The following is a 13739-nucleotide window of genomic DNA, read 5'->3' as shown; positions in this document are numbered from 1 at the left end:
ATGACAGTAGATCACAGTACAGTGTCATATTCACTGCGTATAAATGTTGAGATTAAACAGGACCTTTAGTGTTTCTATGAGCCGATGGTCCCAAGTCTAAACAGAGTTACATGACAACATGATATCCTCGTGTCGGTGTTGTTCCCACATCATCATAATAAATGTTGTTCCAGGTTCAACATTGCAAGTGACCAATCACCTTGTTGTGACGTCAATCTTTTGCGACTATATATATATATTTCTCTTTTTCTTTTAAAGACACTTGTGCGTATCACTAGTACAAGCTTGTTTTGTCAAAGCAGTTTCTCTCCTTTCATCTGTCATGGAGCTCCTTGTATGGTTTGCATCCATCCTTTACATTGCATCTTGTGGCCACAGTCAGCTACTGTCATTGAAAGCTCTGACTGTTTCAAACTCATAGTAAACTTTAGCCGTCTTCATTTTACAGGCATGTCTGTCTCCAGCTGAGCAAGCTGAGAGACCAGCAGCTTCTTTTGGTGATTTGCACATGCGCACTGTGGATAAACCGCTGATCAGTCGATGGGAGAGCAGCTATCAAGGCAAGCTGACACTGGCTCTTTGAGTTTGAGTGCTTGCTGTGTTATATATGAGTCCTGAGAGGTAACGACCTGCAAATTGTGGAATAAAGACTAATAAAGATGGTCATTTTAATGAATTCGATTTCAAATAAAGATTTTGCTTTGAAAGTATTTGTTTGTTTCTTGACCTCTGAAGACCAAACAGATTTACCAAAGGCGGTGGCAGCATTACCTGTTTAAGACAAACAAGAAATTTGTGTTTTATTACACTACATTAGCAAGGAAAGCTCTGACAGTGATAGAGAGGGATGGCAGCTCTCGCCAAGCCTGGTCTAATAAAACATGCAAAGAGTGCAGGTCTGTTTCTTTTCTCAAGAACTGCCTTTTTTGCTTTTCATATATATTTGGTCTTCACAGAACATCCACTACGAGCATGTGCTTCCCCCCCTCTGTGCATCTCTTCTCTGCAGTGCACAGTGACTTTGCCTCCACACCTAGACAAATATAATAATATAACCAACAACTCACAATAATTTCTAATGCAAGCTCCAGTAGATTTTCTTAGTGTACATGCTGTGATCAGCAGACAGTTGCTCTTTGTGGATTTATACAAGATGTAAGCATTTGCTTCACAGCTATCTCGGCTGACTTCCGTTTCTGTCGCTAACAGCATACTGTAAATATTCTTTATATTAGACAGTTTTATTTTGTTTTTCATATATATTTGGTCTTCACAGAACAACCACTAGATATATATTCTTTATGCTATGGAAAATAATCCTGGACTAAATGACTTAAACACTGAATGCAGCTTCCGCTTAGGTCTAACCCCCCACTACCACCCCGTTTCCCCCCCTCTGTATATATCTCTTCTCTGCAGTGCACAGTCATGGATGCTTCGTGCGCATGCGCACCATCACATCCTGCTGATCAATCAATGTGGCCTGGACAAGTTCTGAATTAAATATAAATATAATTACAGTTGTAGAGCCCCCGTCGGTCCTGGTCTAATTACCATCATGCCACTTTCGTTATAGCGTATCTCTGCGAAACACTCACACCCACTGAATGATTTCTGTATGGGCCGAGAGAGCTAGTGCGGATCAGGCCTACCTGGCGCACCGTCCGCTCCTTTTCCGCCTTTTGGGAATCTTCATCTGGGATTTTATTTCGGCACAAAACGTCCTGATCCAGAAAACCCACCGTTCCTCTTACGTGGGGCCAGAATTTGGGCCTCAGGGTTCCGCAGGATTAAATTACCATTTATTTCTTCTACAAAGGTGCCTCATATCAAACCAGACACGGTCCATCCTCAGACCGTTAGTCCCATCCAAGGCAGAGTCCAAAGAATAAATTAATAAATTAATAAATTAATTAAAATGAAAATAAAAAAAAACACACATACACACAAAAGCAGCTTTTATTTTCGCTCAGAGCCCCGAAACGCGCAATAAAATCCACGCTGACGTCCGGATCCTCCTCCGATTCTCCGCTGCATCAGCTGAGGAGGAGGATGCGGACTGGTCCTCTCTGCCTACTCCTGGATGTGATCCTAAACTCCAACTCAGGACAAAACCAGATCCCGAAACCCGCCTCAGGACAACCCGGCTCGGCTGACAGGGACGGTCTGCAGGTGTCAGGTTCTCCGGCTCCAGGCTGTTTGTCCGCACTGCAGCGCTGCCTTCCCCAGCGTCAAATCATCCCCACCAAACACAACATCCGGCCACTACTTTCAAAATAAAGCTCCTCCTCGTCAACGCTTTCCTCGCGTTAATGAACAAAACGGCAGTTCATTTGATAGCAATTTACATCAGTGCATCGGTGTGTGATGCACTTTTATTCACCATAATGGTTACCAATGTACCAAAAACAAAAAACAAAAAACAGATGGTAAACCTTTACAGGGTTCTGTTAAAATATTCAAGATATTTGTGTTTTCCAGTTCCAGTGATGGATTTTATGAGCAGGGGTGACAAAAGTACACAAACTCTGCACCTAAGTCAAAGTACAGAGACCCGTGTTAAAAAATACTCCAATAAGTTTAAGTGCTGAATCACTGTCTTTACTCAAGTAAAAGTGAAAAAGTACAGGCTCTGAAGTGTACTCAAAGTAAGAAAGCAAAAAGCATCTCCTTGAAGGACAATTCTACCACCTATTTTTTTGCATATGTAATTGGACCTTCTGCTACATTAATATAATACAACTATGATATTAGTACATTAGGCCTCCAGGGCTAGACAGAAATAAGCTTCAGTAGATTTTCTTAGTGTACATGCTGTGTTCAGCAGACCAGTTGCTCTTTGTGGATTTATACAAGATGTAAGCAGATGCTTCACAGCTAACTCGGCTTACTTCTGTTTCTCTCACTAACAGTATATTGTACATTGTCTTTATACTAGACACAGTATAACGATTGAAATTAGTAAATTAATCTAAGGATCATCAGCTTTAAATTAATCTCTATTTTCACTTGATGTAACCCAACTCTGATCATGAGCACCACAGCCACTGTGCATCAGTCCAACACAGAGCTTCACTGTGAATTCATCACACTAACACAAACTGACCTGTTCATCCGCAACAAAACTACCCAGAACTTTCATGCAACATTTGAATAACACAGAGTTAGTATACCGTAGTTTGTTCTGCAGGATGCTTCACAAAGTGAAAAATACATAATTTATCAAAACACATCATATATGGATCCAATATCTTTCTCCAGCTCTGAGTAAACTTAGCTCTCTCTCTTTTCTCTTTTCTCCATAATTAAAAAAAACCTTAATGTTCTGTTTAGCAAGGCTTCCAATAATAGATTGGGACCATAAACTCACCAGGGAAATATTTACTGAGCTCATTGTAAACTGTGAGCCAAGAGCTATTTTCTCATCATGTCTTTATGCAACCACAGACGTCACCCCTACACACACACACACACATGCACACACACACACACAGGCACATATATATATGTAGACAGAACAGAGTGGAAACTGCAAGCCGGACCTTCTTGTCCAACATCAGTGTCTGACCATCATATTAAACCTTATCGATTAAGAATGGGATGATGGCACTCTTGGTAATATATGTTTGAAAGCAGATGGGCAAATACTTTTGGCAATATTCTGCATATACAGTCTATATACAACAATAATAAAGCACTATTTGACACTCTCTGGCTTCATTATTGCCAGGTGTCTCTTGGAAGTGAGATGTTAATCTCAATGAGATTTTTAACTGGATAAATAAAGGAGTAATTATAGAGTGATCAGAGTTCTCTTCACATTGGAGTTGGAGTTGATTAAAAGTGCTGATCTTGCATTTTGGTGGCTGTTCACTGGAACCCTCAACAGGAGGTTAAGAGAAATGTCAGTGCAAGTGAAGGCAGCAATCATACAGCTTTCAGAGAAATAGCAAAATGTCTGCAGGGCTAAAGTGACAAAGCTCAGAAACAGAAAAAATTAAGGAAGATGGATTATGAAGTGTACAGGGCTATTTTCCATTCTTAGATTCAGCCAAATGCCGCAAAACTATGGAGAGAAATGTCTGTAACCCTTTTGACACATAATTCTCTAATTTTACAGTGCAAATGGATGATAACCATTTCAAACAAAGCGACTACTGTGGGCTTTGGGAAGTGAACTGTTTTCATTTTTGTCATTACAGGAAAAAAAACTGAAAAAAGAATAAAGAAAAAAATGAATATAATCATTAGTTGCAGCTCTACCCTCACATATTATACTAATTATACTAATTATACTCTATGAGTATAATTAGTTATTATACTCTATGAGTATAATTAGTACCCGGAGAATATACATTTCAGTCAATGTCTTGTTGTATAATGTTACATTTATTTTGAAAATCAACCTAACGCTGTGACCATACAGGCTGTTATTTTGACAGTCAGTCTCTTATGTATTATCAAACAGTGGCAGTTGAATGAGCGCTGTTTAATCCCACCCTAAGGCAGAACCTAGATCACCAATCCTGTTCTGCTTTTACATATCTGTATATATATATATATATATATATATATATATATATATATATATATATACACACACACACACACACACAAAGCTGTGTGTGTGTAGGAACACACACAGTAACGAACGATTACGATTCACTGACCCGACATCCTGCCTGTGGCCTCACACTCTCCCACTAACACTGTCATAGACGCACATACACACACACACACACATACAGCCTGATCACACAGTTCATCTGAAAATTTGGTATGCCTTATGTCATTTGATGTTTATGTCAATCCGTTTCTTCTTACCTGAGTATTGTTTTCCGTCCGGACACCAGCGAGCTGAGATAAATCCGTTCCCTCTCCTCCATCTCTCAGCATCAGCACCACATACACGCACACCCCCTTGGCGTCGCCATGTCTAAGCTGCAGTGCCACTCACACCGCCCCCTGCTGTCGCGGAGTTTTTTAGGGATTCAATAAGCCAATAAGCTCCCATTTCTAAAGACAAAATATTAGAAGTACTTTAAATGTAACAACCATTTCTTCATCCAAAACTGTAACGTTTGTCAATCAATTTTAGTGTATGTAAATTGTAACCTTGTGGACATTTGTTTATAGTTCAAGCCATAGAATTTCAGTTGTGTTAAGCTCTCTGACTGGGACATTGTAACACCTCGATTCTTTTTTTCTTGCCATTTAATTGTCAATTTGTTGGTGTGCTTGGGATCATTGTCTTGTTGCATCACCCAATTTCAGTCCAGCTTAAGTGGTTAGATGCACCTAGAATCATCAAGAGTTCATGGCTGACTCATTGACTGCATACTCTTTTTAGAGAGAAGGAGCTTTCTATTGGCAACCTTGAACTCAGACGACCTTTAACATTTAACATGCTAACTAAGGCCTATAGAATCTGAGATGTACGTTCTGCTTTTTGAGCATCGTACAGTCTGACTTTGGGGTGAATTTACTGGGACAGCCACGCGCCGCTCCAGACCAGCAAACTAAAGACCAGCAAACTTTTATAGGAGGTGCTCACATTTACTGATGATCATTAAATGAAGTGCGTTTACAGGACGTGGCTGCCACCTAACCCTCTTAATTCTTATGGAAGCAGTAAGGTTGTACTTATTTTTTCACAGAACTGCATAAAGCACAGCAAAAACTCTTTTTCACAGGATTGAGCTACAAAGTGAACATATTTCTAGCTAATAAACAAACTATGACTCCCTGATTTGTTTTGATGTGAATGTTGGCTTGAGGACAGATGAAACAATCACCAACCTGTCATCCATTGCAAGACATCACAAGTAGGGGTGGGTTTTTATAATCGATTTATCGATTAAAGTCAATTCTGGCTTGGATAACGTAAAATCGATTCATTAAAATCCTGAATCGATTTTTTAATATAAATTTATTTTGCCCGAAATGCCAGAATCTCAGGTGAAACCTCACAAAATTTCAACAACCACCAAACAGTTAAGACAGTAAATGAGAGCAGGAACACGGCTTCTGCACAAAGACTTAAACACACAGCGCAACCCGCGGATCAGAATCAGTGAGATGTCGCCTTTCTCACGGTCGGGGCTGAAAGCCGACAGCTTGCTGATTCTGATCCGCGGGTCCGCGCTTTGTGTTCACACCCTTTATGCGCTGATTCTAAAGCTGTTAGTTTGATGTCTCTCCAAACAATATTGACCAAACCAGCAGGAAAAGAAGATTCAAACTATGCTTCACATAAACATCGTCATGAATTCACTCTGACTTTTACTGTTTTGCTTCGACCACGATGCACAGCTCTCTCTCTCTCTCTCTCTGTACTGTTTTCTGCATTATTCGCTTGCTTGTTACGCACAAGTCTACCGTTGTTTACAGCGCAGTCGTCAGACGTTTTTTTTCCCCCTTTTAAATACTTCCAAAAGAAAACCTCATTTCTGCCGTTCAATACTGAACAAATTTAAACTTTTTAAAATTATGCAAAATGCATAATGCTCAGCTGTGTCTCTAATAAAACCTCTGTAACTTCAGAGGTAATGTTCATGTGTTGATTAATGGTTTTCTTTCGTTTTTGATGTACTGCAGAATATTTTTATAAAATCCCAGAACAGGAAAATCACCTTCATGTTTTTCTGTGTTTTATCCTCAGCTACTTTGACACAAAGGCATCTGCTGTAAATGTACTGATCTGAATTATAATAAATTATAATATTTCTGACTGTCAAAATTTCCCAGATTCAAATCGAATCGAATTAAATCGAATCGTGGATCGAATCGATTCGGGACCTTGTGAATCGGAATTGAATCGATTCTAGAAATCAGTGACGATATAACCCCTAACCCTAACCCTAATCACAACAACTTAACACGTTAGGTTTGGCAGGCTAACCATATCGCTAATGGTCATCTCCTACTTTGGAAATATACTCTTTCCTTTTTCTTTGCAGCAATGAGGAAGCTGAGGCTCTTTTAAACAACTGGCAACACTGAAGAGAGCAAACTAATCTGAACATCGTGTTATAATTTAGCAGTGATTACATGTTTTATCGTACTCTATTTCTGGCAGCAGTCACCAACAAACCTACCCACCTCCTGAAGATTGCTCCCGATGCATTCTTCATTATGGTGAGAGAGTCTAAGAAAGATATCAGCCATATAAGAGAAAATAGATCTGGTTGACACTAACTATGGTTCTTATTAATTAGCCTTGCGGGCACAGCACTTTTTCAAATTCCTCTTTCCGCACTTAGTTGTGAACACGTGTATTCTGTGGTGGTTACAAATTTGTTAACGCAAATAGATAACAACACATACAGTAACTTTACATTTGCAGGGGGATGATGAACATGATATATATCTATCTATATCTATCTATCCATACTCACTCACTCTCTCTCTCTCACACACACACACACACACACACACACTCCTCGTGCCTATGGTACGACAACTTTTCTCCATGCCCCTGGTACACTGCGTAGAAGCACTTTGCCACCCACCCACCCACCCACTCCAAAGAATCCAATCTTTTTTTTTTTAATGCAGATGTTAATTATCGTATGTGTGACTGTTCGTGAAATGTTTATCTGGGTAGGTCAGAGTACATATACACATAAGAAAGAATAATGGTGAAGTCATTCTTTCTACTTTTCAAGGGGCATCAACATATTTTCCAGCGTATTCCAGGGATTAACAGAGGCCTCATTTGCCAGTTTTACATATTGCCGGCTGTTGTCTGTTTTCACACACATATAATCATTGAGTGACATCGTACTCTTTATCCACAGGGTTTAATATGATGTCTTGCAATCCTTTGCAGCTTAGGGGAAGGCTTCCCATAAGGTTTGGAAGTGTGTTTATGGAAATTTTTGGCCAGTCTTCCAAAAGCACCTTTGTGAGGTCAGACACTGATACTGGACGAGAAGGCCTGGCTCACAGTCTCCACTGTAATCATGGCAAAGGTCAGAAAGCTGTGCGGTTCAGTCAAGTTCTTCCACACCAGCTTCACTCAGCCATGTCTCCATGGACCTAGTCCTGTGCACTGGTGCACAATCATGTTGAAATGTTGAAACAGGAAGGAACCATCCCCCTATTCCCACCCACAAAGTTGTGAGCAGGAAATGTTTGGAAAATGTTTTGGTATGCTGAATTATTAAGAGCTCCTTTCACTGAAATTACCCCCCCCCCTCCCCCCCAAAAACCCAGACAACAGTAACAAAAAAACCAAAAACAAATAAATTATCTCCCCTCCTCCTTTACGCTTGGCACAATGTAGTCAGACAAGTAGCAGTCTCCTGGCAATTGAAAACCCAGACCTGGCAAACAGAAAAGTGTGATTCGTCACACATACTTTGCATTATGCTTGTATTGTAAGCCTAGTGACATTTTTTTTAAACTGAAAATATATAAAATATACATATATAATAATATATAGCTATATAAGGTCTAAAAGCATTTTTGAACAAATCTGTGCAAGAATTCTTTATGTGAAAATTCTGGTTTTCTTGCATTTTTACACAAAGATACAGGACAGAAATATGAACATTTAACACTAGATAAGGCTGATTAGCACCCAATCATATTGTTGACACACTGCACTGGATAAACATCAGATTTCAACATTTCTGAACGTGTAAAATGACTACAGTTTGTATCCATTCATACATGTTTACAAATGCCTATGCATGGCTGAATAAGGGATTTGCAAAGTTCTCGTTGCCCCGAGCTTCAGGATCGTCATTCTCAGCAAAATCTTCAGGGTCCAGATCGGCCTCAAATATCCGCTGTAACAAGGCGTCCACTGTTCGATATCCTGTCACAAAACACACACACTTACATAAATATTGTCTCTAACAAACAAGAGCAAGTTTTTATTATTGTCTGTCCTCAAATACTTTTTGCATTTCTTCCTGAAGGGAACAAGAATGCCTGATGTAAAATTAGTGACAATCTATTGAGCAAATGATCAAATTAAAAGTTCGCCAAAAGTGTCCCTTCTCTTTTTTTATCTTTTAAAAACCACCTTCTGTCTCCACTTGTCAACTTACTTTTTGAAGCAATTTTAAACATCAGGGACGGTAAGTTTGGTTTTGCTGACTGGCTGCCTCCCAGGTCATTGTCAATAGTTTCCATGGCGTTCACCAAGTTGTCCTCCATCGTCTCCCTGGTTAACAAAAAAATACAGATGATCAGGCAGAAATATGAGAGTGATAATCAGAGATATAAAACAGCATGAAAGATGTGCAAGATAATCATAAGAAGCCATGAAGCCAAGAGTCCATTAGACATTGTGCATAACAGAGGTTGAAAATTAAAGCTTAATTTTGATTCAGAAAGAGAAGATAAAGAGAGAAATATTTTTTAAACATATTTTTAATCATCTTAGAAAAGATCTTTTTAAAGCTTGGTGCTATGAAGAAAGCACCAAATAGTCAAAAGAAACACTAGATTAAGGTAAAGTATTAAACGTTTTAAACACTGAAGCACAGCAGCATCAGCTTCCATTCATCTTCATAATGCAGTGAGTGTCACTGCAAGCCTTTCTGATTTGCCATTTCAGTGAAACTTGCTCAACCCAGAACGTTGAGAGTGCAGAGGGCAACGTGACTATAGCGGCAATGATCAACCAAGCTGATCATTTACTTTTCATTTTCATTTCATGTGCATTTTCTTTCATTTCTTTGGAGAAAAAACATGAAGTTAAGAGACAGGGACCACATTGTCCAAATAATTTTTAAATAATGTAAATGGTAAATGGACTGATTATTATTTAGTGCTTTTCTACTCTCTCGGAGTACTCAAGCGCTCTATACAACATGCCGCATTCACCCATTCACACAAGCACTGTCTTCTACTGCTCACTAACTACCATTCACACACATTCATACTCCGATGGACGCGTCGGAGAGCAACTTCGGGTTGATATCTTGCCCAAGAATATTTGGAATGCAGACTGGGGGGAGCCAGGAGTCAAACCATCGCCTCCTGAGCTTCTAATTGTATTCTGTGCTAATTGGTTTCAACAAAAGAACTGGCTAAGAGCAAGTCTAAGCACACCAACAATAAACTGGATCTAAAAAGATATTATGAAACATGCAAGTAGCAAAAGTCATACTGGAAATGGTGTAGTGCTATTAATGTTAGGTCCAGTGAGCTGATTATCTTTCAGACACACAGGTGTCAAGTACACCTCTAAAACTAGTCAAAATCCACTGCTTGAAGAAAAAATTGCAGACACCATTTGTGTGTGAGCTGATGACACAACATATACAGGATGTTTAAGCTGTTGTGCAATTGTGCTCAGGTACATCCATCCATTCGCTTCTCCTTTTCAGGGTCACGGGGGGCGCTGGAGCCTATTCCAGCTGTCATAGGGCGAGAGGCGGGGTACACCCTGGACAGGTCGCGAGTCTGTCGCAGGGCCAACACACAGGGACAGACAACCATTCGAACTCACATTCACTCGCACATTCACACCTAGTGACAATTTGGATTATCCAATTAACCTATCCCCACAAGCTGCATGTCTTTGGACGGTGGGAGGAAGCCGGAGTACCCGGAGGGAACCCACGCAAACACGGGGAGAACATGCAAACTCCACACAGAAAGACCCCGGCCTGACGTTGGAATTGAACTCAGGACCTTCTTGCTGTGCAGCAACAGTGCTAACCACCGCTCAGGTACACTACCAGTCAAAAGTTTGGACACACCTTAGTTAATGGTTTTTCTTTGTTTTCATTGATGCCTTCAATGAGAATCTACAAAACTATGAATGAACACATTTGGAATTATGTAGTAAACAAAAAAGTGAAATAACTCAACATGTTTTATATTTTAGATTCTTTAAAATAGCCACCATTCGCTTTGATTACTACTTTGCACACTGTTGGCACCTGAAATGGTTTTCCAACAGTGTTGAAGGAGTTCCCAGAGATGCTGAGCACCTGTTGGCCCTTTTGCCTTTACTCTGCGGTCCATCTCATCCCAAACATCTCGATTGGGTTTAGGTCAGGTGGCTGTGGAGGCCAGGCCATCTGGTGCAGCACTCCATCACTCTCCTTCTTGGTAAAATAGCCCTCACATAGCCTGGAGGTGTGTTTGGGATTATTGTGCTGTTGAAAAATAAATGAACACAAACTGGATGGGACTGCATGTCGCTGAAGGATGCTGTGGTAGCCATATTGGTTCAGTGTGCCTTCAATTTTGAATAAATCCCCAACAGTGTCACCATCACACCTCCTGCTCAATGCTTCACAGTGAGAACCAAGCACATAGAGACCATCAGTTTACCTTTTCTGCATCAAACAAAGACACAGCAGGTGGAACCAAAGATCTCAAATTTGGACTCATCAGACCAAAGCACAGATTTCCACTGGTCTAATGTCCATTCCTTGTGTTTTATTGGCCCAAATAAACGAATCCTGCTTTTTGCTTTTCCATAGTTGTGGTTTCTTAGCAGCTATTTGAACATAAAAGCCTGATTCAAACATGTGTGTCTGCTACTGGAACTCTGTGTGGCTTTTATCTGGGATCTAATTTGAGGTGTGCTATTAACTTGTGATTCCTGAGGTTAGCGACTTGGGCGAATTTATCCTCAGCAGCAGAGGGGACTCGGTTGGTCTTCCTTCTCTGTTGAATGAGAAGGAGTGTCCAAATTTTTGACGGGTAGTATACATCACTTAAAAAAAAAAGATTGCTGTGTTTCTCGCCTTTAGTCAGCAGAACTGCTAGGAAACTTGAAAAACTCCATAATTAGAAGCCCTAGTCCTCTAATTTTTAAAACAAGCTCATCACATTGCCTCATGCATACTTTGACATGTGTGAGAGAACAGCAGTCCTGCTGCATTATCAGATTGACCTGATTGGTGTGGCAGTGTACAGAGTATTTTTTGCCAGCAACTCAGCACTTTTGCAGTATTTCTCTCAACCCCCCTTAAGAGAACCATAGTCCTAGATGAAGTGTGTGGCAGGAGGAGCCCAGTGTCAGGGCAAACAAGGTGGACCCTTCAAACTCACACCGTCCACACGGTGTTTCAACATACAGAGACACTGAATCGGTCTTTTGAAAACATTTGGAATGACAAGCCTTGAAACAATGGGTCAGTTCAAATCGCCTGACAGAATCAAGATTGCTGTGGACTCAGTAGCTGCACAGTAATGTGACATACTGATGGAGCAGTCAAAGGCTCGCTTTTAGAAAGTCCAGCACTTAATGCCATTTGTTGATTCCCAGCTGTTTAAGGAAAGTTTCTGCCACACAATATCTGGCTCTCTCTTTCTCTCACGCTTTGCTAATAGTAGAAGATCATTATTTCTTGGTGCATTCTCAATCATCCAGGAAAATAAATCTCCAAAAGTTGATTCTGTTCATCTGGATGTAGCGTTTTCTGGGAGAAACGTTTCGTCACTCATCCAAGTGACTTCTTCAGTCTCAGCTGACTGCAGGTTTCAATCTTATAAACAGCACATTTGCATAATGACTGAAACCAGCCCACTGAAGGAACAATGGGCTGTGAGGTCAGTTCCTTAATCATAATTATGCAAATTCTCATGACCATTGATCAACAACCACTGATCAAAACCCACTGATCAAAGACCATGAGTACCATTCACAGAGTTGGGGAATGGCTGCAATCACAGCATTGTAAGATGGTGAAAGATGTACCCTTAGCCCCCCTCCTCGATTCAGAGATGGTCTTTCCCTTTTCACGTAAATGGCCTCCTTGACTCCGCCCTCAAACCAGCGTTCGTCCCTGTCCAGGATGTGTACATCCTCATCATTGAAAGTGTCCACTGGCCTGTAGGTGTGAATAGACTGCAGAGTCCTGGCCTGACGAGGTAGCTCTTCTGTGTTGTGCCATCCGCTTCGCCAGAGGTCGTTTGGTTTCCCCCGATGTATAAATCCTGAGTGACAAAACGTTTCTCCCAGAAAACGCTACGTCCAGATGAACAGAATCAACTTTTGGAGAACATCATTATTCTTAATCAAATATATCACCAAAGTACACGTCTGACTGATATGTTAAATGTAGTTTGAGGAGTGAAAATGACCGTTATAGTATATAGTAATATAGCATGTTAGCAATAACACACAAAAGAAGAAAATGTTGTGAGGTGATTTTGAAGTTTAAAGTTAAATCCTGTGCTACATGATGTATGTGGAAAAGTCAGACAGCTAGAGAGGATGATGAGGTGTGGCTGCACACTGGGTGGTTAGATGTTAGTCATGTGATTGGATGTCCAATCCAGCCGGTGTGTGTTTGAAGGCTGCACCTTGTTTGGTCACAGCTGACTATCATCTCTTAGTTTGCGACCTTGCTCCAACTTGCTTGGCTCTTCACATATTGCACGTGTTATATTGAAACGGACTGTGTGGCAAAACAAATCACACCCATCAATGCTATTTTGCCCCAATTTGTAAATCTGTTTCAAGTGTTGCTATAACAAGGTGGTGCTGTAACGTCCTATCAGGGATGTGACAGTGCAGGTTTTGGGGTTGTGAATTATGTGTTTGTTAGCCCACCCACTCAATATGACCACCACACACCACTCTCTGCAAGGTAACATACTGTGCCACAGCAAGCTCCAGTTCTTCAATCTTCCTCTCCAAAGATGTCTGCAAGTCACTTTTATCCACAGAGTACTCCACAAAGAACGCCTCAAGGACAAACGCCACGAAGATACTGAAAGACAAGAACAATCGCATGCAACATTTAGCAGTTCGTATC

The 13739-nt window shown here is 40.6% G+C and overlaps 2 protein-coding genes across 6 annotated transcripts in view; both read right to left on the bottom strand.

Moving 5' to 3' along the window:
* The window catches only part of ttbk1a (tau tubulin kinase 1a), a 56859-nt gene extending 51910 nt beyond the window's left edge, over nucleotides 1-4949 (bottom strand). For 2 of the 4 annotated variants that reach the window (XM_085163987.1, XM_085163989.1), the window contains exon 1: nucleotides 4825-4949. In XM_085163987.1, the coding sequence (XP_085020113.1) occupies nucleotides 4825-4896 (72 nt within the window). In that variant the 5' untranslated portion in view covers nucleotides 4897-4949. Of the gene's footprint in view, nucleotides 1-1652; nucleotides 4283-4824 lie in introns of those variants that run through there. The other 2 variants (XM_085163988.1, XM_085163990.1) reach the window with 1 other exon arrangement.
* Nucleotides 4950-8447: 3498 nt separating this feature from the next.
* The window catches only part of tpcn3 (two pore segment channel 3), a 33210-nt gene continuing 27918 nt past the window's right edge, over nucleotides 8448-13739 (bottom strand). For both annotated transcript variants that reach the window (XM_085164010.1, XM_085164011.1), the window contains 3 exons: nucleotides 13581-13694; nucleotides 9060-9175; nucleotides 8448-8824 (listed from right to left, as the gene is read on the bottom strand). In XM_085164010.1, the coding sequence (XP_085020136.1) occupies nucleotides 8691-8824; nucleotides 9060-9175; nucleotides 13581-13694 (364 nt within the window). In that variant the 3' untranslated portion in view covers nucleotides 8448-8690. The remainder of the gene's footprint in view (nucleotides 8825-9059; nucleotides 9176-13580; nucleotides 13695-13739) is intronic.

Source organism: Neolamprologus multifasciatus, chromosome 6 (genome assembly GCF_963576455.1).
Source record: "Neolamprologus multifasciatus chromosome 6, fNeoMul1.2, whole genome shotgun sequence".
NCBI lineage: Eukaryota > Metazoa > Chordata > Actinopteri > Cichliformes > Cichlidae > Neolamprologus > Neolamprologus multifasciatus.
This window is presented reverse-complemented; position numbering and strand designations above follow the sequence as displayed.